Here is a 27,119-nt window from a genome sequence, read left to right on the forward strand (position 1 = left end):
CAGCCAGCAGTGATAAAGCCACCTTAAGCGCGGTGCAGTGGACCGCTGCATTCGACATTCACGGATTCACTTATTCGGGGATTTTTTTTGGGACCCAATTCCCCACTTAGTCACATTTTTTTTGCCTTTTGAATATTTTTTGCATTTATTTTTTTTCATTCCAGTTATAATGAGCGGCAATTATTTGCATATTTTCACTAGTCAAGGTCAGGCCCAGTGCCTATTCCCTGCGAATAGTTCGGGTCCGCTGTATATAAATAGGGATTAAAAACACGCACGCACGCACACAACCAATTGCTCCTGTATTAAAATTTTGAACAGGATTGACATGAACGATTGTAGGCCTTGACCATTTTCTGAGCAGATGAGAGAGGAAAAATCACTCTCTTCACACACCACACCACAGGATTATCACTCATAAATAAATTAGGTTGGATCAATTTGATTGCAAGGGAGGGAAAATGCTCACTATTAACAAATTCACCTAGTTGTCTTTATTTCCGTGGCACTTATCCTCTGCTATTTCACACAAAAAAAAAACATTAATTTGCATTTTTGGTGCTCTTTCTGAAATATACAATGCCACGAGATGGCACTAAAACCCTGGCTAAATAGGAAAGTAATAATTGATACCTAATTGGTGTCCAAAAGATTGGTGACATGATACATTTTGACGAAGAGGGAAGCTTTGTATGTTTGGGAGGAGCTACAATACGTTTAGCCCGTGTTGTTACGTAGAGTCTTCACCGCATATGCATGACCGCATGTTCTTGTGGTGCATTTTTTTTTAAATCAGGCCATTTATTTTAAGAGTAATGTGGTAAGATGACTTTGAAATGATACAAACCTGTTTTGGGATCAAGCTTTGTGGTAGTTTAAACTATTAATATTGGCAATTAGTTTAAAAAAATAAAGCGGGGCGTCCATTATCATTTATTTATTTTTATTTTTGTTTTGCTCAGTACCTATCCCTCATAAATAGCCCGGTTTTACTGCACCTCACTTAAGAACATTAAGCACACACGCTCCCTTTTTTGCTAGTATGTGCGTAATCCTCTTCAGGCAGCGAGGAAAAAGCTGCTATCCACCTATTTTTGGTCTGCAGGTGGTCTTGAACCCGCCACCCTCTGCCGCTCCCTTTACAGCCAAGTCCGTCCAGAGTGACACACGATGACATCAGTCTGAAGCTTGGCAGGATTCTTTTGTGTCATCCCCCCCCCCCACCTGCATTGCCGCCCATCCAGCAGGCTTCACGAGGTGATGGAGGTGCCATACTCGTTATCGGGACGACTCAGAGAGCACCTGGTGCACTCTGGAAGGACTTGGCCGCTCTCTGCACGACCAACAGGATGTAGTATAGATGCGTTTGTAAAAAAAAAAAAGAGGTACTAGCAAGCTTGAGATATGCTACAATTTGAGTGAAGTGGAAAATAAAGCTATTAAAAGTTGGGCTGCAACTTACTATATTAATAATCGATTAATCTGTCGATCAGATTTTTTGCATTGCCTTTTTTTTTTTTTTAAGCTTACTTAGCTGACTTATGAGTGACGTTCGCACTGCGCCACCATATGTGGCAGCACGCTTCACAACATCCAACCGCCATCGGTTCAAGTGGTTTGTTTGTGGTTACCTCGCAGTGAAAGTAGTTATCTGTTGTGTTGTGATTTTCTGGTTTTTTTTTTGTGTAGGTGTTTTGGTAAATTAGTTTTTTTTTTTTCCTAGCCATGAGACCTAAAAAAAAAAAAAAAGTGAGTGCTGAGAAAATGAAGCGAATGATTTGATTGAATGATTAAAGCTTGAAATCATTGGAAAACATGAGCGAGGTGTGAATGAACTTGACTTGGCGAAGCAGTACGAGCGTATGTAGCACTTCTACAACGTGTACTATACTGAAATAAAAGGAGTCAGTAAAGGCTCTCATGCCAGCCAAGAGTGTTTAACTATTTTCTAAGCTGTGGACATCTGTCTATGAATGTTGCTGAAAGTGTGGTGACAAAGGAGTGAAAGAAAATATGGCAGTTAAGGAACAACAGTTCATTTCTCTGTTCTATTTTATTATAGTATATTTATACAATACTGTACAGTGCTGTTTTTTGTATTAAAAAGCACTTTCCAAAAAATATTGGTGTTTTATTTTTTTTTTGCGGGGGGTGTCCTGGAACGGATTAATGACATTTCCATTCATCCCAATGGGGAAAGTTGATTTGAGATGGGTGATTTGAGTTAAAAAGTAAAACGCGCAAGTCACAGTCCAACTATAGCAGGAAAATGTAGTTCAGTACAGTAATGAAGTATTTGTGCTTGATTACTTCCCACCACTGACAAGCAAACAAACAAAGCAGGGTTCCAAAATGCGACTGGCGCCTCCTCACACTTTCACACCGCCGCCTTCACTCCGCAGTCCCCACAATGTGAAATTGCTTGTCGTGATGTGGTGAGCAGCCGTTAGCGGCACGCTTGTGCTGGTCAGACTCCCGCTTTGGCTGCGGATAAAACCCAAGTTCTTAATTTATTCTGATTCCCGTAGTGAGTGTGTGTGTGTGTGTGTGTGTGTGTGTGTATGTTTTCTCCCTCCCGGGGGGCTTCACTTCACTCGTATGCGTGCTTCCAAAATAATGTCACGTCGACGGCACTTTACCAAAGCTGGCAGTTAATGTTTTTTTCAACTCCCAAGTAAAAGTACATGGTGGGTTCTTGGGGGAAATATATTTGCTGTCAGCGTCGTATCATACTTAATCATGTTTATTTAGCTCGACACCTGTTTGTGTTGCTTGTCTCTCTCGACAACAGCACCCCCTTCATCCTCAGCCGACAAAAATCAATTGCGCGCCAGATACGACGGGCACGATGGAAATAAGAAGCCACGTGAAATTATCTATTGATTTCTCTCTCATAGCGGGATTGTTTCACAGTTGCGTTTCGTGGCGAATTTTAACTCGTTCAGGCAGAACGCTCTTGTGGGTCCAGTTGGCTTGCTGAACATCGGGGCCATGGGAATGAAAACAAACTAACAGGCTCTGGTTTCAAGCCCACCACCAGGCCCACCACCCTACCTACCCCCCCCCCTTTTCTGTTAAAGTGGTCAGAACACACAAATGCCTTCTCAAAGGAGAAGGCCTCGTATTTGGATCATGTTTTGGGGGGGTGTTAAAAGTTAAGTCTTGTGGCCTTACATGCTTGCGTGATGGGCCGTCTGGCATGAAAAGCCCATTTCCTGTTCCTCTCACGGGAACCTTCTGTCGGACCTCAGGGACCGTCTTGGAAAATACAAACGTCATCCATCCACTTTGAAAGAAAAAAAAGAATGTTTTCACCCCCAAGCAGAGCCGCTGCTGTTGAGGGTTTACTGTAAAGCAGCGCCCACCCTCCTGACCCCTCGGCATCGTAGGCTGTGTTAGGAATCATTCAGTCTTTCCCTGCTCTATTGTCACTGAATAGGGATTTCTATATGTATATACACTGGACTATACACAGTGGATCCACGCATAGTTGCAGTTCGGCACCTGCGGATTCACCTATTCGCAGATTCCCCAAAAAAGAAAATATTTCCTTTTTCTCCTTTTTTTTTTTTTCAAATTTTGATCTATTTTTTCTTTCTTTCCCACTTTTGGGGTCAACGAACTCCCAAAACGCATATTGGTTGTTTATCCCCGCTTATTCAACAATTTCTGGGGTTTAAAAAAAGAATAATTTGCAATGCAATTCTAAATGGGTGTCAATTCTCCGCAGATTTGAACTGTTCGCTGTTTGGCCCTGTCCAGTCGTAATCCCCCACGAGCAGCAGGGTTCCACTGTAGTTCACCAAAAAGTGGACTTAAAAATCCCTACACAGTAGTACCTCCACTTACGAGTGACCTAAGCTGTTCGAGATACGAGCCGTTGCCGGCTTGATGATTTGTCTTGAGTTGCAAGTGCAAATTTGAGATCCGACTACTAGCTTGTGCCAGCAGACTTAACAACGAACGTATCGCGATCAATTCTTCGACTAAGAGGTCAGTTGCCTGCTTTAAGACGTTTATTGCCACTCCCAGTTGAAGTTGACTGTAAAACTTATTAGAAAACCTAGAGAATTACACTTTGTATTTTGCAAACCACATAACCTTTTCTTCTGAAAGTACGCAAGCTTAATGCTAACACACAATGCAAAACGCCACGGATGGGCTACTGAAATAAGCATCAGTGTTGCGGTAGTTATTACCCTTTCAAACAACATATTATATTTGAACAGATGTACGGACAATATAACAATACTCATTCTTAATGCCCTGCGAAAAACAACTGAGAGTGGCGAGACTTAGCTGCGAATCCAAATGTCGATATCTTTTTGATACTGCCTCCTAGTGGCCAAGGCCCACTCACCAGAAGGAAGCCCATTGAATTAAAGCACGTCTTTACATTCCATTTCATGATGTAATCATTGTATTTACTGATAATGCTAGTTTTCCATTTTCCTTTTATTGAGGTACAATTTTTATGTCATTTATGTGCTTTTGATATATATTTGAATTTCCTTTTCACTTAAGTAGTGTTAAGGCTCCAACTGCTTAACACTTAGAGTGGTGTACAACAATACTAATAATACTATTCAGGAATACACCCCCACTTTCTCATTTTGGATGAACGACTGGGCCTATTACTCTACTGCATTTTAATGTTGGTCATAACTGTGGTACTTTGAGGAAAGTCTTTTTTTTTAAAGGTGGTAATTAGTGTATAAAAAAAAAAAAAAAAAAGAAAAAGGTTTGAGAACCACTGCTCTTGATAATTCCACCAGCAAGTCTCATCAAAAAGTCCTGTGTTGCGTTTATGACTGCTTTTTATTTATCCGCCCTTGGTACATCATGCGGAGTGGGAATGTGGTTTGACTTCCACCTAGTGGCAGCTGTGTCACAGTCCCAGGACACAGAACCTGCCGTTTATAAGCTCTCCTTTGATTTCTCTATTCCTATTGACTTTAGGACGGGAAAAAGAAATTTGATAAGGAGACGGAGAAATATTACTCCACGCTTGAGAGACACCTGAACCTGTCGTCCAAAAAGAAAGAAGCTTATCTTCAAGAGGTAAAACCCAAGCAAGCATTTCCAAATGCAGCTTTGTCTGTCATTTTTTGGAGACGAGGAAAGCCGGGACTCGCCTCTGGTTGACGGGACGCTGACCCGGTTGTTTTTGCTGGTTGGCAGGCCGACACGCAGATTGATAAGGAGAGGCAACTCTTCTACGACGCGTCCCTCGAGTATGTCTTCAAAATACAGGAAGTGCAAGAAAAGAAGAAGTTTGAATTTGTGGAGCCGGTAAGTTGAACTTAGTCTCAACAATTTAGCTCCGTAGGAAAGGGAAGTTTATTTTTATAGCGTGAGTCATACACAAGGCGAATCCAAAGCGATTTACAGAGGCAAAGAAATTACGATTACAAACGAGATGAAACGAAAGGGTGGAAAATCCAAATAACAAATCGACTCACGAGTTCAATTCGTTGGAAAAGAGCATTTTAATTTGACTATAATTATTAAACTATAATTCGCGGCATGTGTATGTTTTTGCTGGTGCATTTTCTAAAATCAAATCATATTTAAGCCATTTATTTTTGTAATATTGGAAGATGGCTTTAAAAAGAAGTGTTTTGGGATCATAGTTTGTGTCATAATTATGGTTTAAATCATAATCTCAAAGTGTGGTGTGTGAAAGAATCAGTTCAGTTGTATTGAATTTTTGTTTCATGTTTCTGTGCAATACATTTTAATTGGATCATTGAAGTTTTTTTGTTCTACTTTTCGTATATTTAAGCGTGCTAATGTTAAAACTGTGCATATTGAAGCGCCTTACAATAATATGAAGTATACTTTTTAGGAGTAAAACCGCTGCCTCGTTTTGGATGTACACTTGGGCCTACTATGCTACTGTATTTTACTATAGGCCATGATGGTGGTACTGATTTTTTTTTTTGAAAACCACTGGTTTAAGCTCTATCTCATTAAATAGGTGTGCCTAATGTTGTGGCCTGGTAGTGTACAAGGCGGCCGCGGGTGCTTCATAAAACCAAGCGTAACAATGTGTGCAGTCACTTCCAGCATTTCCATCGGTGAAGGTGACAGGTAATATGAAGTTCTCACTGTATTGTGTGTGGGGGGGACGTGAGTTGAGAGTCAAGTATTTCTTTGAAAGAATCACCCCGAACGTACCCTCTACATCCCCTGCTCCCATTTGTTTACATCGACTGTCAGCCCACCTTACAAAGCGCCCCCCCCCCCCCCCCCCCCCCCCTCGCCAACTGAAATGTAAATCTCCAAGCCCCGCGGGTCGCCGTGACGGGAGTCAGCCTTGCGCCCCCGTGATGAATCTGTGCGCAGATGAGGTGATTCATCCTTGAGCGTTTGATACAGCCGAGCTCATCCTGGGGATCAAATCAGTGTTTGTGTCGCCGGGATTTGACGGACAGCTGCGCCCGGCGGGCGGTCACAACATTAGGTACCCCTGTGCAGTCTGATGGGAGACAGTACAAACAATATTCTCTGCAAAAAAAAAAAAAAAAGAACAAAAATCACAGCTAAAATGCTATGGTAGTGTAAATGGCCTAGCATGACACAGAAACCATAAAAGGGGAACGTATAAATAAAGGAGTCCTGCCTAAAACGTGAATAATTCAAAACAGGTTAGCACGACGCAAAACCTACACTACATTGGGGGGAAAAGCCATCTCTTTGGTTTAGTTTAAACTGTAAATATACCACAAATTATGATCTAAAAAAAAAACCCACTTCAAAATCATTTCGAACGCATCTTACAACATTACCCTTGAAAAGAAATGGCTGACAGATGTTTTGATTTCGATAATAAATGCACCAGCTATACAAAGATCTTAAATGAGTAAGATGTGTCACTTCAAAATACTTCGTGGACACTACTTTCCTATTAGCTGGACTGTGGCACCTTCTCAAGGCATCTTAGGGCGTTCTAGAGAGCAGCAAATAGATGAGTACAGAGCATTGGTTCCAAACAACAACAACACACAAACATGGTGGTAACCTGACTTACAACTTGAATTTGTTCCGTGACCAAGCTCGGAACTCAATTTGCTAACATAGCAAATCAATGTTCCCTTATTGAAATGAATGGACAGGCTTTAAATGCATTCAAGTCCCTTTAAAAACAAATAAAGTTGTTTAGTCTGGGCTGTGAGTGGAGGTTACATGCATGTTTTTTGCTCAAATCATGTTGTACGATGAATTAGAAATTATAGAATCACAGTTTGTGTGTGTGTGTGTATATATATAGCCCATATATATATATAGCCCATATATATATACACACACACACACACACACACACATACATATACATTTTATAAATGTATGCCCCCATCTAGTGGTTATGAAAAAGCTGTACCCTTTCATTCCAAAATGCCACCGCCACCTAGTGGTTATAAAATAAAGTGTAGCCTACACTTTCATTCCAATATGACAGGGGTACATATGACTGTATATATGTACAGTTGTGCTCATGGGTTTACATACCCTGGCAGAATTTGTGAAATATATATATTTCTTTAATATGACTGATGACTGAACAACAACCATCATTAATTTCTTTATGGTTATGTTTTGTTTAATGATAATGCTTTTCGGAAATTTAATTCGTTTAATTTGAATCTCATTTAAATAAAATTAAATGTGTTTCGCCTGGCCCTTCATCAGAATCAGAATCAGAATCATCTTTTATGTCCAAAGCACACAAGGAATTGGTCTCCGGTAGTTGGTGCCGCTCTAGTACAACAGACAGTCAATTTACAGAACACTTTGGAGACAAAGACATTGACAAAAAACAATTGTGCAAAAAGATGCAGAGTCCTCTAGCACTTAGAGCAGTTCGAATGACTAATATTGCAATAGACCGGTGCAATGACCATTGTGCAAGGGGCGCTGAGACTTCAAGGAGTGGATGCGGTTTAAAGTGACGAGTAGTGCGATCATCTGGGACAATGTTGGTTGTGCAAATGTTACAGATACTCCTCAAACAGTCTGCAATGGAGCAGATGCTACTCTGGCAAGAGTGGCCAGTATATGCATGTTTTCTTGAAAGAATTGTACCCATCTTACAAATTCTGCCTGGGTAATCAAACATATGAGCACAATTGTGTGTTTTCTAATTTACTAAATAAAAGTAGGGCTGTGAATTTCAAAATAAGAGTACATTTAAAACAGGATTACGTGTTCAAATAAAGTGCTTAACTTGAGAATAATTATTTGAAAAAAAACTAACGAAATACTGATAATACTTAATGTTTTGATCATATGGGTAGAAGCAAAATCATGCATTGAAAAAATGCATTATACATGGGTAGAAGGGTTTTCCAGAATTTTGAGGTCAACTTTGGGGGTGCGCATTATACACGAGAAATTACGGTGTGTGTGTGTGTATGTATATATATATATATATATATATATATATGTATATATATATATATATATATATATGTATATATATATATATATATATATATATATGTATATATATATATATATATATATATATATATACATATATATATATATATATATATATATATGTGTGTATATATATATATGTATGTATATATATATATATATATATATATACATATATATATATATGTATATATATGCGTGTGTGTGTATATATATACACACACACACACACACACACACACACACACACACACACACACACACACACACACACACACACACACACACACACACTAACACGAGGCGGCACGATGGTCGACTGGTTAGAGCGTCAGCCTCACAGTTCTGAGGACCCGGGTTCAATCCCCGGCCCCGCCTGTGTGGAGTTTGCATGTTCTTCCCGTGCCTGCGTGGGTTTTCTCCGTCCGGGCACTCCGGTTTCCTCCCAAAAACATGCATTAATTGGACACTCTAAATTGCCCGTAGGCATGACTGTGAGTGCGAATGGTTGTTTGTTTGTATGTGCCCTGCGATTGGCTGGTAACCAGTTCAGGGTGTACCCCGCCTCCTGCCCGATGATAGCTGGGATGGGCTCCAGCACGCCCGCGACACTAGTGAGGAGAAGCGGCTCAGAAAATGGATGGATATATATATATATACATATACAGTATGTAATGTGATGCACCGAGTTGATGTAATTTCTAACAAGATAATTGCCATAATCTGTGTACAACAGCAACAAACATAACCAAAAGCTGCTCATCTGCGAGGGAGTTTGTGGAAGTGAACCTCATCTCCAACTTTTTTACAGCACCGTATCCTATTAGTGTGCGTATAGGTGCGTGATTGTTAATGCCTCAGTGCCGCTCCTCCACAGCTGCTGGCCTTCCTGCAGGGCTTGTTTACGTTCTACCACGAAGGATACGAGCTGGCTCACGAGTTTGAGCCGTACAAGCAGCAGCTCCAGTTCAACCTCCAGAATGTAAGTACCGCATCTCGTATTTCAACCGGACCCTGTATGGTCGTCAGGTTTCTCTGCTGTTGGTTTTAAAGGAGACACACTTTGCATTTTTTAGTTGCGCATTTGAAACAGTTCCCAGGTGTCTTCATAAAAGTTCTGCTCAGCCCGCCCCTGAGCGAGGGCGTTGCGACTATGTTCGTGGCTTCTTGTTATCCAATTCCACTTCATTGGTCCAAAATGTTTTGATTTAAAATAATAATAATACAAATAATGCCAGTAACGTATAGTTACAGGCCAAACAATTAAATGCTTTTCCACCAGATGGCAGAAGATATACATTAAACCTCTGTCGACATTTTTTTGTGACATTTTTGTTTGGTGGGATGCAATGCAATTATTATTATTATTTATTGTACTGTAAATTATGTGCCACAGTTCAGTAAAGGTTGGCAAACACTTTTAATTAGTGTTAGACTATGGCTTATTCAGACTTGTTCGGATTACGTCACCGGTGTAGGAACAGAACTCCGTCGTTATCTGAGGCTCCCCTGCGCAAGCGATTTTAAAGTCATTTTTCCATAACATGTCGCCTTTAATGTATCCAACCATTTGAACCAAAAAAAAGGGTTAAGAGTCAAAGAACAGCAAGCTGCGGTCGACAGCAGTCGCAGCCCCGGAGCCCCTGAAAATCGGCCTGACGCAGCAGCCGTTGCGCTGACATTTTCCGCTTGCTCTCCACGCCCCGTGAGGGTGAGGGCTCCGATCGCACTGCAAGGTTGCATCAGCATCTCACGGCTCCACGCTATGACACACTGCTGTCAATGGTGGAGAGGTACAAAGTACTACAAATACTTCCTCAATGGTGGAAAGGTACAAAGTTCTACAAATACTTCCTCCTTTCCCTACCAAACGATGTATTTCAGGTATCTGTATTTATTTTTCGGCTGACTTTTTAGATAGATTGGTTGGTGGATGGATGGATGGATTGATGGATACTTACAGTGTATTGCTGGAAATGGAATTGTCACCGCAGCAACATTCACATACATACTGTACACTCACTACAATAATATGCAATAAAAACAACAAAGTCAAAACAAATACAAGCACCGCATTGTGGAGGAGTTGAAAGGAATTTAAATTTAAAAAGAACAACAGGAAAAAAACAGAAGCTTAAGAATTTGCATGTTGGTAGTGGTAAGTCATGAATGGAGTATAATTATGCGAAAAGAGTTTACCAGTTTCTTTTTTACACAAGTTTCTGTACTTCTAAGTACAAAAGCATGAGCACTTTTGCTTCCTCTGACTGTGATGATGATGTTTGACTGCTGATAGGAAGATTGCAGCAAACGTGTTCGTCTCTCCACACAGACGCGCAACAACTTTGTGAGCACCAAGCAGGAAGTGGAGAAGCTGATGAAGCGGATCAGGTCGGCGGACCAGGACTACAAAGCTCCGGGCCCGTGGAGCATGGAGGGCTTCCTGTACGCGCAGGAGAAACGTGAGTGAGCGTTAGTAAAGAAATGCACATTTTCTTCAACTTTGTTTTTTTTAATGTACAGTAATCCCCTCATATTTGCGGTTCACGATTGGCAAATTTCCCTGCAGTGTACCTTGACTTGGCTCGGTCCAGATTTTTGCTTTTGTGTTGCGAGCCAAAATTGGATGTACAAGCACACACATACAAAATGACAACACTCTCAAGGAGCAAGATCATATGGGCTGGAAAAGCCCAGAATGCCCCGTCTCAAGCTGTTCTAGTGGGTCGTTTATGCCTGGCAATTGAGATGGCTGGATTTCTCATTAATATTCTATATGTAAATAATCTTTGCTCTGATTGTATCGCTCTTATTCTGAATTTAAATATGGAAAACAGCTTTTGCTCTAATTAGTCTGTGGCGTCAATCGCAACGGCAACATTGCACGCAACGTTCACCGCTGGCAACAATGAATACAAGCTTTGCTATTTCATCCACAGTTACATAAAGCAAATTATAAATACAGGTAAGTATTGTAGTAAAAAACATACATAAAACATATGCATACTTATAGACTGTATTTGTATGACTGGGATTCGGTGGTTTTTGTTGTTGTGTCCAAGGTCCTCTGGGCTGCACGTGGGCGAGACATTACTGCACGTATGAGAAAAGCAGCAAGACGTTTACTATGAGCAATACTGACAACAAGTCAGCCAATAAACAGGTAGTTTACACTCCCCTTTTTTGTTGTTTTAGTTTAGCATGATTTTGTTTAGTTTGGACTTAAGTTTTGTCTTTGTTTCGCTGAGTTGAGTTTTGGAGTTCGGCCGTTGTTCATCTTGAAACTAAGATCAAAATCTTAGTGGAGCTTCGGTCTGTTTTACTTTGATCTGTGTTTTGTTTAGCGTAGTTCAAGTCTTAACTTAGTTAGGGCTTGCCTAGCTTAGTTTAGTATTTTGTTCTTAGTTGAGTCAAAGTTGATCTGAGCGTATTTTAGCTTAGTTGAGTGTGCTCCTGGTTTTGTTCAGTATAATTTGGTCTTAGTTTAGCTTAGCGTAGCATCACACAGTGTAGTTTGTTTTTGCTTAGCTTAGTTTACTTTTACTTTTCCGGTGTTAGTTTGCTTTTAGTTTCTTAGCTTTACTTAGCTTAGGCCTTCTTGTGTTAAGTCTTTATTTTGGTCCTACTTTATCTTAGCAAATTTTAGTTGAGTTTAGCTTAGTTCAGTTTAGTCTTTCTTTTGTTCCGCTTAGCTTGCTCTTCATTTCACATAGCTCTGCTAAGTTGACTTTCGTCTTTAGTTTATGTTAGCATATTTTCACATAGTTGAGTTTGGTCTTTGTTTTGTTCAGCTTTACTTTCCTGTGAGTTTCACTTAGCTTTACTTTTCTTTGTTTAATTTAATTCTGGTTTCTTAGCATAATGTGTATTTTATCTTTGTTCAGTTTAGTTGAATTTGGTCCTTGTTTTGCTTACTTATTGTTAGCTTGGTGACTGTTTTCATAGATTGTCCACATTTTTTTTTCTGTTTGTTTTGTTTTTTGTTTGTTTTAGTTTTTGCTTCCTCATGAGAGTTGATACATATTTTTAAATCACTAACATTGTACATGTATTATTGAATCATTTTGGGATGTTTTATTGCGTTGAACTTTCAGAACGGTCTGGTGCTCAACCAGCCCGAAATGTTCAAGCTCAAGTCGTGTATCCGGAGGAAAACGGACTCCATCGACAAGCGCTTCTGCTTCGACATTGAGGTGGTGGAAAGGTCTGTGATTTAACTTGAAACTACTAAAGATATCACAAGAAAAAATGCTATTCTAGCTTTTTTTTTTTTTTTTTTTTTTTTTTTAAATTTGTGAATCTTTAGCCTTCTGTTTATTCAAGGCTCAAGAAAAAGCTCGATTGAAATGCATGTGAGATATTTTGTGTTCCATCAAACTCAATTAACCCAGCGTGTTCCGGCAGAGACTCTCCATGTCAACACGCTGATTTTGTTTGGCTTCCATTAACATCCTGGAAGGCTTCCATGTTTTCAGTTCCTTTTGAGTCGAGCATGAAACCCATCATACCCCCCCCCCCCCCACCCCCACCCCCACCCCACACCCGCACCACTTTGTTACATATGCAGTAATCCCCCGCTATTCGCAACAAATCAGGACCGAGCACTGCCGCGATTAAAAAAAAAAAAAAAAAACTGCAAGTAATTGTCTCGCAACACTAAAATTGCCTAAATTAATAGTTTAAAACAGAAATATACCACAAATATAATCTGAAAAGAGTTTCAAATTATTTCAAACTCATCTTGCATTACCTTCAAAACTGAATGTCTGACAAATTATTTGATTAAAAAAAAATAATAATAATAATAATAAACTGACAAGCGGCGATGACGCTCTGTAACTTCCATCAACAACCCAGGCTAAACTCGGCTCCTCCCCAACATACAAAGCTTGTCTCTCAGTTGAGATGTATCACTTCAACATACATTGGTATCTTCAACTACGAGTTTAATTAATTCCTTGGCCAAGATCATATTTCCAGTTTACTAGTATATCAAATTTATTAAAATGCTGTTAATCTGTTCCAGCCTTCTAAAAAACACCACATTTTTTTCTAGAACTATTACTACACAATAAAAGAGAATGTAAAGAAATCAACTGTTTTGTTTTATGTGTAATTATTGCACATACTATAGTATTTGTGTGTTGGTTGGAGGTATACCTTTAAGGGGCATGGCCTAGTGAGTGAGGTCAGGAGCTGCAGTCGGGTTGGCCGGTTAGTCAGCGTGTAAGCATCTGGGCGTGAGTTGTGGCCTACAGCAGCTTCTTGCAAGTGTTCTCTTGTGGCATTTTTGTGTTTTGACTGTAAACGGCTAAATGTGCATCAGCCACTGTGGCTCTCCTTGCCCACATCCGAAAGCAGTACAGTACCTTAATTGAAACTTTTTTTTTTTTTTTTTTTAATCATCCACTTCACTTGAGTTGCGGCTAATCTTAAACTCGCTTGTTCGTCAAATTTTGGTTTGCGAAATTAAAAAAAGCAACTAGGTAGGTGTATTTGTGAATAATGAACTTCGAATATGCAGGGGATCACTGTAACATGGATGTTTCTAACCCATTCCCAGTCCTTTTTATTTCCTTCTCCTTCTGTCCTCTTTTGTCCACGTAGAAACGGCGTCTGCCGCGGAACTCTTTTCAGGCCGCTTCGGTTGTTCTATAAAGTCCGGTACGTGAGCGGACCCTCGCCGCATGTTCACGTGTGTGTGTGTGTGTGTTTGGGCCGCTGACAATGTGTGTGATTGGCACCTTCTTCTCCTGCTGCCTTGTTTCCTGCCTGCTGGGACAAATGTGCGTACGCTTTATAATTTACTTTTACTGATGCAGATTGTACAGTGATTAATATCCTCATGAAAGGCAAACACCTTCCAATTTTATCTTTAAGTGATTAAATTGAGCTTCATTTGAATGGTGTCTTCAGGCAAACACTGCACCCATTAGCAAGCAGTTCAACTTATTTTTGAATGTGGCAAGACCAACGCACAATATCTATCCATCCATTTTCTATACTGCTTATCCTCACTCGAGTTGGGGATGTGCTGCAGCCTGTCTAGCTTATGTAATGGTCACCAGCCAATCACAGAATATGTATTATACTGTATATGATTGAGCATTAGGGCCTCACTAAAAATAAGATATATACAGTGTATACTACTGGATTCAAGTTTTATTTGTTCAAGGGTAAAAAAAAAATGTCATTGCACGAGAATAAAGTTGTATTATTTAATGTGAAAAAGAATTAGAGCGTATGATTTTATTTTTGTAAGATCATAACTTTTTGGTATTTACACAGTGTATACAAGCAAATTGTAGACTACACGGGGAACTAGTAGCTGCAATGGTAGAGAAGAAAATGCAATCTTTGAGTTTTACTTTTGACTGTGAATGAGGCGCATTCAATGACTAAACAGGACACCTCACATGCAGGCGAAAAACACAATCAGTAAATTAAACCTAACGACAACCAAATACCACCAGATGGCGCCAAGATTGTCAGCGAATAACCAATGATAAGTTCCGAATGCCGTACTGCAAATATGCAGGCCTTCACGGTATTACGATGTTGTCTCAAAAACTTTTTTTCTTGTAGTGTTTAAACTTTTTTTTTTTTAGAATATATTACTTTACTCTTAATATTTTTGCTTTTGTTCTTAGAAAATAGGACTTTATTCTCAGAATATTGCAGCTTTTTATCTTTGGAAAAAAATGACTTTGTCTCAAATATCCGATTTTAGTCTCCTAAGATGCCCTCTTCTTTTTTTTTATTTATTTTTTTTTAATATTTCTTTTCTCTTTTAAGTGTGGCCCTAATACTACTTTGTAGTGTACACATACATGTGGTTCTTCAGATGTGGTCATGTAAAAACAAAACAAAAAACATGAAGCATATGGACAAAACAATTGAGCCACACCTCTTAATCAGTTCCTCTGAGCGCTTTTTGTGTGATGCGCCAGGAGGTGATGGGTGTGGGGGGGGGGGGGGGGGGGGGGGGGGTGTGGGGGGGGGGGAGCGGATGCATGTTGGCTGTGCAGTGGTGAATCACGCTGGAATTATGCAGCTTTTAATCAATCAAGCACCGGCAAGCTATATTTGGTCACACTAGTCCTTTAACGGTGACCACTGCAAACACGCCAGAAGCAATGAGATCACACTGAAACCAGATTCCCCCCACTCCCCCCAGGCATGGTGTCATGACGCTGCAGGCGCTGTCCGAGTCCAACAGACGGCTGTGGCTGGAGGCCATGGATGGCAAGGAGCCGGTAAGGAACCCCGTCGAGGATAATGCCATTCCTGCAGTGGGGTCCTTTCGAGCCAGGATGCACAAAAACTTCAGTACTGTACTAATCATGATGTGCCACTGGCTCCCTCAAGTGTTTGCTGCTAGAAATTACAACCTGCCTTATATACTGTACAGTAGTTAGTTCGGCTCGAAAATGTCATTTTGAAAATGGACAGGTGGGCCACTTCATATGTAGAGGAGGTAAAAATAAATAAATTAATAAAAAATAATACTTATAATGTTTCTGTAAAATAAGTCAAGTACTGTATACTCATTAATGTTGTGGGTTTATATTATTTATAATTAATTTAATTGCAATAAAGTGACCAATTATTTAATAAAATAATTGTTGCATGTATGTGTGTGTGTGTATATATATATATATATATACATATTGCCAATGTTTCAGTTTACAGTAAACACTCAATCAGGCTGTAATGATTTTAATTATAAAATGATCATTTTAATTGTATTATGTATCATTTATTTCATTGTAATCAAATATCTAATTATTTAATCAAATAAATGAAATAAAAGTTAATTTTTTTAATTTTGCTAATATTATTATTCACAATACATAGTCACTAATTATGGTATGAAAATACATTTAAAAAATGTCAAATATGAAAATGGTTTATTTTACGAATGTCTTCATTAGCAATAAATGCATTAACCAATTATTGATTATATAAATGAATGAAAAATGAATAAATACATTTTAATGAACCAGTTTTCGGAAATAAGTGTCAAAATGAACGCTACAAAAATTGTAGACACTCAGTGGGCTGGATTAAAATCGAAGCTGCCCTGATGTAGACTGTCAATACTTAAATATGGTAAATTAATTTATACTATTACATTTAAATTAATAGTTTTGCTTTGTTTTTGTAATTGTCTAGATTTACAACCTGCCCGCCATATTGAGCAAGAAGGAAGAGAGTAAGTGTGAGCCAGTAAAACACATTTCTAACATGTTCTGTTTTGCCATTACACTTTGATGTATTCACTTGTCACAACATTAGGTAAAGAGGCATCATCATATGCGATTTAATACAAACGTGCGCAGTCTCGTTAAATAAGGTAACCTCCATTGCCGACATTGAGGAGAGAATGTCGCAAATCTCCACACATTTGACACCCTCAACCTTTGCGGCTCACCATGACCTGTATGACTGAGAATCTACACAGACATACTATCCATATTTGTATGTAGAAACACTTTTTGGAAAAATGATACAGGATCATTTATTTCAATTATTTTGTTATGTAAAAACCACAGATTTAGACCATTGTGGTCTCAGTGTGTGGTCTTCATTCACGGCTTTTGTCTCCTAGCATTCCTTAACGAGGCCGGCTTCAACTTTGTGAGGAAGTGCATCTTCCTGGTTGAGAGCAGAGGTGAGGCGAGTTCAAAACCATGATAAATAGTCAGCAAAATAGGACTTAATGTTGTGCCTGTCTCCTTGCATGCAGGTATAAATACGATGGGGCTGTACAGGATTGGCGGCGTCAACTCGAAAGTGCAAAAGCTGATGGTGACAGTGTTTTGTAAGTCAAGATAGGTGGACAATACATCCTAATCTACTAGTTAGGTATAGCAGGATTTTACTAGGCGACTCGTGGAGAAACTCTTCAACTCATCTGACTTAATTTTCCCACTAGCCACATGTACAGTATAATCTCTCTTTTTCCTCTCCGTTATAGTTATCCGGTTGGATTCCGTGTGTACATAACCAAGCCGGCCACTAGGTTGCGTGAGGCTATTGTTGTGTGGCTGAAAGCAGCAGCATCTTTCATGACAACTGTGTGTTTCTCAAAGCATCCAAAGCGCCAACGGACATGGACCTGGATCCCGAGACATGGGACAACAAGACCGTCACCAGCGGCCTGAAGAATTACCTCAGGTCAGCTCGCCCCCGTCCTCGTCTGTCGCAAATCTCTCATTTAGCGTCAGAACGCCTCTCGCACGCAAGCAGCCCCGCTGCTCGTCAGGAAGCCGGGCTGCCACGATTTGGAAATGAATGACAAGCAGTGCCTTGGTTTTTATCTTTTTGTTTTGTTTTGTTTTTTTTACATCTCCAGGTGTCTCTCTGAGCCGCTTATGACCTTCAAGTTGCATAAAGAATTCATCATGGCTGTCAGTAAGTTTATGTTAACAAAAGAAAATGGGACAAATCTCAATCCATTTTAGGATTAATAAAAATCAAGTACAGTTGCAGGTCACTATTCACATCAAAGCTCACTTATTTCTCAATCCCTCAAGATGCCGCCAAAGCCCTGTCTGAATAGAAATTGCTGTCAAGGAAGTATGTTGAAGTGTAAACTGTGTATGTTGGGGAGTAGCTAAGTTTAGCCTGGGTTGTTAGTGAACGTTACGGAGCGCATCGACATGTACTCGAACACCCACATGTCCGGTGCATTTCTTCGACATGAAATAATCTGTAACCCGTTCATTTTGAAGGGTGATAAAAAGACAACATTGGCGGCGGGGCGTCAATTACGCATGTTTTTTTCCCCGCAATTTGTGTCAGGGTTTAGTCCCAATCCCGACTGTAGTGAGGGTTTACTTTCCACAAAACCTGTTGCCATCTGACTTTGGATCAGTTGTTATCCTTCCATTATTACGATGCATACATATCGAACCCAGTCCTCACCATTATCAAACATACAGTATGACTTGGAGGAGACATGTTATGCATTTTGGGGGGACAATTTAACATGGTTGTCTTCATAATGTTTCTTTTCACTGAAATTAGCCATTTTGAGGGGGCTGTCTTGTCTCGTGCAAATTAGCCAGTGCTCAGCTTGCCCCTCTATTGCGGGGTCAGTGCCCAACGCGGCCGTGACGACCAAGGGCCGTGGCTACTTGTTCGTTGACGGAAAAGCACAAGCGAGCCACCACAAAGGCTGCATGGATTGTATTTTCACTTGTGGGCGCAGCACTTCATCACCAAGGCGCCAAATTACACTTTGTCAATTACTGTGGATGCCTGACACATCTCCAAACACAAGTAGCTTCTTACTTGATGCTTAGGCAGGAACTCTAGAGACCCAACTATTTGTATAGAAGCAATTAAAAAGTCCATTTTCCATAATATGTCGCCTTTAAAGAACTGTTTGGTATTTGCAACTTTGTCGACATGTTTTTTGTCAGAATCGGATGACCAGAACTACCGAGTGTGCGCTGTGCACTCTTTGGTCCACAGGCTGCCGGAGAGGAACAAGGAGATGCTGGAGCTGCTCATCAAACATCTCGTCATGTATGATTCCGCTCCATTCATGTTGTAGTTGTAGTAGTAGAAATAGCAGTCTAATTGGCAACCACCGTGCACATTAGCGTGCCATGAGTGATCATCTGGTTTCCTGCAGGAAACGATTCAAATTCACTTCATCCATCCATCCAGCCATCCATTTTCCGTACCGCTTGTCCTCGCTGGTGTCGCGGCCATGCTGGAGCCTATCCCAGCTGACTCTGGGCGAGAGGCGGGGTACACCCTGAACGGGTCGCCGATCGCATATAAACAAACAACCAGTCGCGCTCACATTCACACCTACGGGCAATTTAGAGTCTTCATTTAGCCTACCATTAAGGTTGGGCATCGAGAATTGAGAACCGACAGGAACTGGGACTAAAGTTACGGTTCTCTTCTGGAATCGTTCAAATGTACAAAATTCTGTTCCCAGTTGTGATGCCTAGTCCTCTGGCTCCGAAGAAGAAGTGGCAAAAACCAACGAAGAACACGCACGACGACTTGCTTGTGCCCAACGGCGGCGGCGGCGGCGGCGGCGGCGAACAAAAAAACATTGAACTAAAACTTCATCGTAGCAACTTTACATCACAATGAATTGGAACAAAATTCACATCAACGTTGTCTCGCAGAACCCGAGTCAAATGTTCATTTTAGTCTGTGCTGCGGGCTGCTAAGAAATTTGGTGTTCATAATTTGGACCCCCTTTATTTAAACCATGCAAACCTTTTTGACCCAGCCTCCTAAAAGAATCAGAATCAAGAATTGTTTGGAACTGAACTGCAATGGAAATAAGGAACCGGAGTCGAGACCTGAATCGCTCAAATTCAGGAGAGGCCAGATTTGAACCGAGGTCCTCAGAACTGTGAGGCAAACGTGCCTCCCAATTGTACTTAATTGGTATGAAAATGATTCACATTATTAATTATATTACTTAAATATACCTTTTAGGAATAAAACCTCTGCCTTATTTTTGATGAACACTGGTACTTTTTATTTTATTTTATTTTTGAGGTGGTACTTGGTGTAAAAAGTCGTTGAACTACTGGATTAGAGGAACGATACTCGTCGTTGGCGGCCAACAAGCAAGTCACAGCTTTGTGTTCTCCAACCGCAGAGTATCCGCGCAAAGTCAGTCCAACATGATGACCGTGTCCAACCTGGGAGTCATCTTCGGGCCCACCCTGATGCGCTCCCAAGAGGAGACTGTGGCCGCCATGATGAACATCAAGTTCCAGAATATTGTGATGGAAATTCTGATTGAGAATTGTAACAAGGTGAGTCACAGAACAAGATTTCTCGATGGGGGGGCAAAAAAATGAAATAAAAGCAGTTATTGTATTTCCAGCAGACATTATTATTCCATGGATTCTGTTATTTCCAGATCTTCCATCAGCCTCCGGACCCTAATGTGCCGCTGCCGCAGCCTCAGGGTCGGCCCGGTTCCCGCAGGAGCAGAGCCATTTGCCTGTCAAGCGGTCCCCGGAAGCCCCGCAGCCTCTACACGCCCACCCTGTGCCTGGCCGACGCAGAAAGTGAGTACCAAAAGGAAATAACGCTTGTGTAGTTGTCTCATTTTGTCTATTGGTAGTAATGAACTTGAAAAAGATGTTTTGACGTGTAGCTTCCCCCAGGGATCTATTCTTGGACCCTTTCTGTTCAAGCTGTATGCTCCCTTTAGATTATAAATCAAGTGGCTCTATTGACTCAGGTTCAAGTATTTGTGCAAACTAAACATAGCAAAGTAGCATGGGAGAAAAAACATTTTTTTTTAAATCCAGATAAGAAATACATTATTTTTCATGTGGGTATATTTGAACCTTTATTATGTTTGAACATTCTTCTGATTTTGATTTCTTTTTTATACATAATGTATGAGCAAAAATGGGGACGCATTTAGGAAGAACTGCAGTTGATAAAAATGCAAAATATTTACAGATATCCAGGTGGTAATAAATAAAATAGAGTATTTCTATATTATGGTACATTCAAATTTGTAGTTATTGGAATTTGAATTAGTAATATTGCTAATTCAATATAATCTTAATTGTATTTTTGTACTTATTTTTATTATTATTAGATTTCTAGTTTTATTTGTTATTTTTTATGATATATTTAGTATTTATGCTTTATTGTAGGATTTATTCTTTTGTATTTATCCATGTTTTTTTTCTTATTTCTACTATATATATATATATATATATATATATATATATATTTCTCATTTTATTGTGATAATTTGTACTGCATTTTGTTGCTAGCATTTGTTTTTAATTTCATTTTGTTGTTAGTTTATTTTTTATTTCAGTTTATTTTTTATTTATTATTATTATTATTTATTTTTTTCAGTTTTAATGTTAGCATTTGATTTTCTTTTATTGTTGTCATTTAGTTTTCATGTCATTTCATTGTTACTATTTATTTTTATTGTTAGTGTTTCTTAATTGCTTGTTTTTATTTTTTAAATTCTTCATTTTCTTTCAAATTGGATTTACATTGTCTTCAATGAACGTACTCGGTTTTGTTTTTTTTCATTGTGGTCTTTTCATGAAAAGCATAGTCGAAATTGTTTTATTTGAACTTGCCTTCCATGAGAAAATTGTAAGTGGTTTGAAGTGGAAAGGCAGATTTTAATGCGGGCCTCGTGTGCCCCCCCCTCTGGCCCCTGCATAGGCGACCCGTGCAGCAGCAGTCCAGGCAGCACCCCCGCGGGCAGCACCGAGTCTCTGTCCTCGCACTCCTCGGAGCACGACGGCTCGTCCAAGGCAGAGACCGCGACCTCCGTGCGACCGAACCGCGTCGCGCTCCCTGACGCCGCGTCCCTGCGCTCCAGCGGGCCCCGGAGCACCGAGTCCAGCTCCAGGGAGGAGGCCGGCCCGACCGACGTAGAGTCGGAGGAGGCGCTCCCCGGCGTCGCCCCCAAAAAGGCCCCCCACCGTCGCTACCCTGGACTCAGACCGCCTGATCTCACGGCCGCAACCTCTCTCAAGTCACTGCATGTGAATGAAGGTGAGCCATAAAACCTCCTCCCGCTCTCTATCGCGAGAGGCCGGCGCACACGTATAGATACATGCACAGAAGACACTCATATTCACACCTCTGGAAAATTTTGCGCACAGGTGTCAAACTCGAGACATATAGTTTTATGTGGCCCACCAACATCAAACTTTCGATGTGATGTTTCTCTCTACATTTTGGCAGACAATCTGTGCTGCAATTGTAAATGTTCTTCACTTGAACCATTCCCCTCAGGCATTTATTTTTCAAACAAATTCCTTCTTGTTCTTCTTCTGAATTGGACAATTACATTTTGAATTTCTTTGAAATGTTTTCTTACTGCTGATTCCCAGGACTTCTGATTTCAAATTCAATTTATTGTAGTTTGTTAAAAAATATATACACAGTATTCTCCAGGGATTGGAACTGAGCCCGAGCACGAATGGCGAAAAAATGCAATTGACATTTGACCCCTTTAAATGTTTAGCAAACTGCCTCGATTCATAATACAAACCCTAAATAAATGCTTGGGTATTCAAACCCATCGAAGTGACTTTCACAAACAACCCAGGCTAAACTTTGCTCCTCTCCCCGACATGTAAAAATGTTTCTCAGTCGAGTTGTGTCACTTTCATCAGAATCAGATGTATGTCCAAAACACACAAGGAATTTGTCTCCGGTAGTCGGAGCCGCTCTAGTGCAACAGAACATACTTCCTTGACACCAATTTCTATTGAGGTCAAGCTATGGCGCCATCCTGCTGCACGTACGCATATTATAGAAAGAGCAAAAGAAACACAAATACTGCAGGTGAGTATTTCAGGGAATTACACAGGAAAAAAAAAATGCAAATGGGGGAATTTGGAAATAGTGACCCGTGACTCGACGCGCGTTGACTGTATATACTGTATTTCATATTACGGTATTCATTAATGTCACTCTTTGTTTTACCTCAAGGCCAAAGGAGCTGCTCGAGGTCCACCCAAAACCTGTCCACGCTGGATCTCATCGATCACTTGAAGCCCGCAGAGCACCCGGCGCTTCCGCCCAAGGTCGTGATCCGGCGGCGGGCCGCGGCAGCCGGCGACGGATACCAAAGACCAGGCTCAGTGTAAATGATGTTCCATCGTATTTCAATATTCTTTGTGAGTCAGTACAAAGTGTTGTATGACTTGTAACAGATTTTTCTTTTTAAAAGTGTTGGCTCACTATTTGGAAAGTACAAACGACTGTCAGACTTTATAGTGCAGCACAATTGACTTCAGAAGATTGGAATTTTATGCTCGTCAAAACAATACAAGAAGGACATTTAGGGAAATTGGGAGCCTCAGCATGCCTGAAAACTACAACATTTGCAAGCGCCTGTAGATCTTGTATTTTCATCCATGTACAGAAAATGGATGGATGGATTATTTTAGAGGTCCCCAACGGGACCTGCCAAAACTCACTCAGTAGCGCCCCCTGGAAAATAATTAGCCAGTTTCGCCGATTGACGCAGAATTCATTGGACATGTTTATCATAACAGGATGCAAAGAAAAGGCACATGGAGCCATTCACAAAGTTGAAAAGGAAGGCAGCCATTTTGGTTTCAAGCAAGCATTTTCATTTCCCTTCCCAGGCTACCTTCACACTGCAGGCCACACATTTGTTTTTTTTCATCGCACCCGATCTTTTTATGTCGTCATTCACGTTACAAAAACAAAAAACTGGATTACCGCGTAGCTCGAATTTAGATCTGCAGGTGTGCCCAATAAAGTGACCAATGGGGTTACATGCGTTTCTCTCCATGTGAGTGATTATTAGTATTCATTGAGTGTACGCCACACGTCAATAAGGACAATTATGTCAGCCGCATTTCTCGCTCTGTCAGGCCGCCTGGCCACGTGTGCGAGCGCGGAGACGATTTATGTGATCTCCTCTGCGGTGGGAGAGCTGCTCTTAATTCTCGGGGTTGATGTGACCCAGCAGCAGACTGTCCTCCTCCTCCTCCTCCTCCTCCTCTTTGCTTGATGTGTGTGCGGGTGTGCATGTGTGTGTGTTTACACTGCAAGAACTGGGATTTTTTTTTTTTAAAGAAAAAAAGGCAACAAAATGAGGGAATATACAGTATTTCTTAGACTTGGATAGATACATTCTACAGTGGAAATTAAATTGTTGCAGCAGCAATTTTACGTAATATTAATACTATAGAAACAACCCAAAAAGTCAAACCAAAAACACTGTTGAGGAATTAAAAGAAATTGTAATCTATTCTAAACAAGAAAAAGGAAAAAGATTGAGATGTTCGTGTGTGTTAAGATAAATAGTCAAATTATGCTACAGTAATAGGTGTTGAATTTGTGCAAAATGGTAATATCATTTTTACATATTTTTAAGGGAAAGAAATGCTCGAAGCAAGTGAAATGCACTTCCACAAAAACTGTGTCATTATGAAAAATCTTAGCAGACAAAAAAAAATCAAGCATAATTTGCCTTGATTTCAGATCAGATTCTGGTTAGATTTGAGTTTTTGCAGTATTATTGTTGTTGTGTGTGTGTGTGTGTGTATCCACTCACGAAGCCTTTGAGTCATCACCTTCCCACGTTGCCGCATTCATAGCTCGCCGTCACCTTGACTCTCAGGTCACGGTGGCACGGTGGGGTCTCGTAATGACGGTGCCTCGCTTTTTTTTAAAAAAAGAAATGAAAACCAAAAAAACCACCTGAGGAAGGAAGGAAACGTCCCGCATTGTGTCGTTCCGCCTTTCGCTCTCTGTCCAAACAGTCAGGAATGCTGGTATGTCAAAGCCAGCGTGTGTGTTTACGCGGGTCGAGGGGAAGAGGTCAGGCAGACTCTTCTTTTTCCACAACAGTAATTCGCAACCGCATTAGAGATCATCAGGCGTGTTGAGGGAAATCAATGAAATGGTCTGAAAATGTTGTTTTGACATTCGCGAATTCGCCTACTGTGGACTCCTTTATTTTGACCTTTAGTCACTGAAAGATTCACCGATTTCCTTTGCTCTTACTCAGGCCGGCCAAAGCAGTAACAGTATTGCTTTAGCGCCATGTGGTGGCATCTCATTGCCAAGGAACTGTTGAAGTGAATTCAGGAGCTTCATTTAAAAAAAAAGTAGTCCTTTGTCACCATCTTGTGGCATCTGTAAGCAATTGCAGTTCAGAATAAACCTTTTTTTTTTCCACTTACTCGCCGATTTCCAAGGAAGCATCTTGAAGTGATGGATCATGAGAAAGACGAGTGTTCTTTGTTGGGGGAGGGGCTAAGGTTAGCCTGGGCATGTACACCCGCACTTACGGTGCATTAAAAAAAATCGAATCATCAATATTCATTTTTGTTATAGTTACGGTTTGAATTATTATTATAGGGTGTGTAGGGGCGCATCAATTACTCGCTAGCCCCCTCAAATCACAGCGTTTGTTTATCTATGGCAGTGATGTAGAGTGACAGGGAGAAGAATGCCATTTTCTTCCACTATACATTCCCAACCTATGCCTTAGCTTAATGAATCAAGGTTGGGCAATACAATTGGAGAAGAGTGGTTCCGCCGTGTCTCCATCCACATTGTTCTTCATCGGACGCAGTGAACTGATGTTGTTCCTCTTCTTCTTCCCTCCCTCTCTCTCCCCCTCTCACGCAGGGTGGCTGCCAGAGCGCTGCTTTTTGAACACGGCGCCGCCCAGCAGCCCGCCACGCTCGGGAGGTAACCGGCGCACTCTCGCAACGCCTCAAATGCACCGCGTGACTAATTATGAGCCGTGAGCTAAATAGTGGAGTTTACCGTAGACGCACACTTTTCGTGAGGGATAGAAAGTGAGCCCTGCCGCGTATAGTGACATTTTTTTCTAAATTAAACCCGCCCCCCCCACCCCACCAGTAAGTTTCATACATGCTTCTATTGTTTGAACCCTAAATATACATAACTATGACACCAAAAGACTGGTAATATAATTTCAAACTCATCTTACAACATTAGCCTTGATATTAAATAGATGATTTGATTCAGAAAATGACTACAACTACAACTACCCCACGCATACACACACGTAAAGTAGAATGCCACTCTAGACATAATTACTAGTGAGACACACTTGTTCTACTAGTGCTCTGAATTGTCTTGCTAGCAAGGACAGCAGTAGCGCACGGACATGAACACATGAACACGGACGTTAAGGCTAAGCGCTTAAACTGTTTTGCCTTCGACAGGGACGCCCAGGCCGTCTACTCGTGCGAGGCCGAGCACAGCCACGAGCTCAGCTTCCCCAAGGGGGCGCACTTCAGCAACGGTGAGCTACGCCAAAACCAACCAATGAAAGTCAAAGTACTGATTCAACTACTTTAAGTTAACAAATGAAAAAAAAAGAGCAGTTAGATGTACTTAAGACCAAAAAAGTGAAAATGGAAGTCAAAGGGAAAAATAGATGAGTACAGAGGCTGGACAAATCTACTGAAGTAGAGTAACTAAGTAATTGTACTTTGTGAGCTTCCACCGCTGGTTGCTTATCTGCTTTGCAGTGGCTCATTTGAACCCATTTTGCATCATCCCAGCTTTCAGTGTGAGCGCTATGCTAAAATACAAACAGCGCTTTTTTTTTTTTTTCTCCCTTCTGCTTTTATTGCCTTTCCGTGACGAGCCCGCTTGGCTCGCAAACAGCAGGGAGGAAGGTCACAGTAACCTAGTGATGGAAGGAACCCGGGCCTGTTAATTCACCCCCCCCCCCCCCGGCCCCCCGCCCGCTGCGCCTCTCTGGCCCTGCAGAGCCTGCAGCCAGATATACAAAGAAGGGGGGGGGGAAAAAAAAAAAAAAAAGCGTCTACAAACACTCCTCGCCATTTAGCAGAAGGCTTTTTATGGTTGCGCATTAGCGAAGTCGTAGTGATTCATCATTTTTAAAGCTGCTCTGATCAATCTCCACAATGCAGTCTTGTTTACGCTCCACTTCTTGCTGGTACCAGGAAAATGGACAACATAACACCAGGACGGTTGCAAAACCAGTGGAAAATGTTTCCAGTAAATTTCCAAGAAATCTGAACTTTACCGGGAGATTTAAGGGAACTTTTAACTGGCAATTGAGGGTAACTAATTGGAGAGGTATACTATTCAGGCATAAATATTAAACATTTTGTTTTCACTACCAGAACTCTGAGCAAAATAGA

General features: G+C 40.8%; 1 protein-coding gene across 7 annotated transcripts in view; it reads left to right on the forward strand.

The window, feature by feature from the left end:
- Window positions 1-27,119, forward strand: part of LOC133482521 (rho GTPase-activating protein 42) — a 76,374-nt gene that overhangs the window by 44,893 nt on the left and 4,362 nt on the right. The window contains exons 5-24 of one of the 7 annotated variants that reach the window (XR_009789820.1): window positions 4,960-5,061; window positions 5,182-5,292; window positions 9,320-9,424; window positions 10,775-10,904; window positions 11,505-11,605; window positions 12,537-12,646; window positions 14,050-14,106; window positions 15,620-15,698; window positions 16,618-16,657; window positions 17,054-17,116; window positions 17,192-17,266; window positions 17,538-17,622; window positions 17,801-17,859; window positions 18,873-18,978; window positions 20,084-20,243; window positions 20,351-20,501; window positions 21,628-21,975; window positions 22,921-23,108; window positions 25,603-25,665; window positions 26,169-26,244. Coding sequence is in view for 6 of the 7 variants with exons in the window: in XM_061782723.1 (XP_061638707.1) it covers window positions 4,960-5,061; window positions 5,182-5,292; window positions 9,320-9,424; window positions 10,775-10,904; window positions 11,505-11,605; window positions 12,537-12,646; window positions 14,050-14,106; window positions 15,620-15,698; window positions 16,618-16,657; window positions 17,054-17,116; window positions 17,192-17,266; window positions 17,538-17,622; window positions 17,801-17,859; window positions 18,873-18,978; window positions 20,084-20,243; window positions 20,351-20,501; window positions 21,628-21,975; window positions 22,921-23,074; window positions 25,603-25,665; window positions 26,169-26,248 (2,179 nt within the window). In the remaining variant the exon portion in view is untranslated. Of the gene's footprint in view, window positions 1-4,959; window positions 5,062-5,181; window positions 5,293-9,319; window positions 9,425-10,774; window positions 10,905-11,504; window positions 11,606-12,536; window positions 12,647-14,049; window positions 14,107-15,619; window positions 15,699-16,617; window positions 16,658-17,053; window positions 17,117-17,191; window positions 17,267-17,537; window positions 17,623-17,800; window positions 17,860-18,872; window positions 18,979-20,083; window positions 20,244-20,350; window positions 20,502-21,627; window positions 21,976-22,920; window positions 23,109-25,602; window positions 25,666-26,168; window positions 26,249-27,119 lie in introns of those variants that run through there. The other 6 variants (XM_061782724.1, XM_061782723.1, XM_061782726.1 and 3 more) reach the window with 6 other exon arrangements.

Source organism: Phyllopteryx taeniolatus, chromosome 8 (assembly GCF_024500385.1).
Source record: "Phyllopteryx taeniolatus isolate TA_2022b chromosome 8, UOR_Ptae_1.2, whole genome shotgun sequence".
NCBI classification, from domain to species: Eukaryota; Metazoa; Chordata; class Actinopteri; order Syngnathiformes; family Syngnathidae; genus Phyllopteryx; species Phyllopteryx taeniolatus.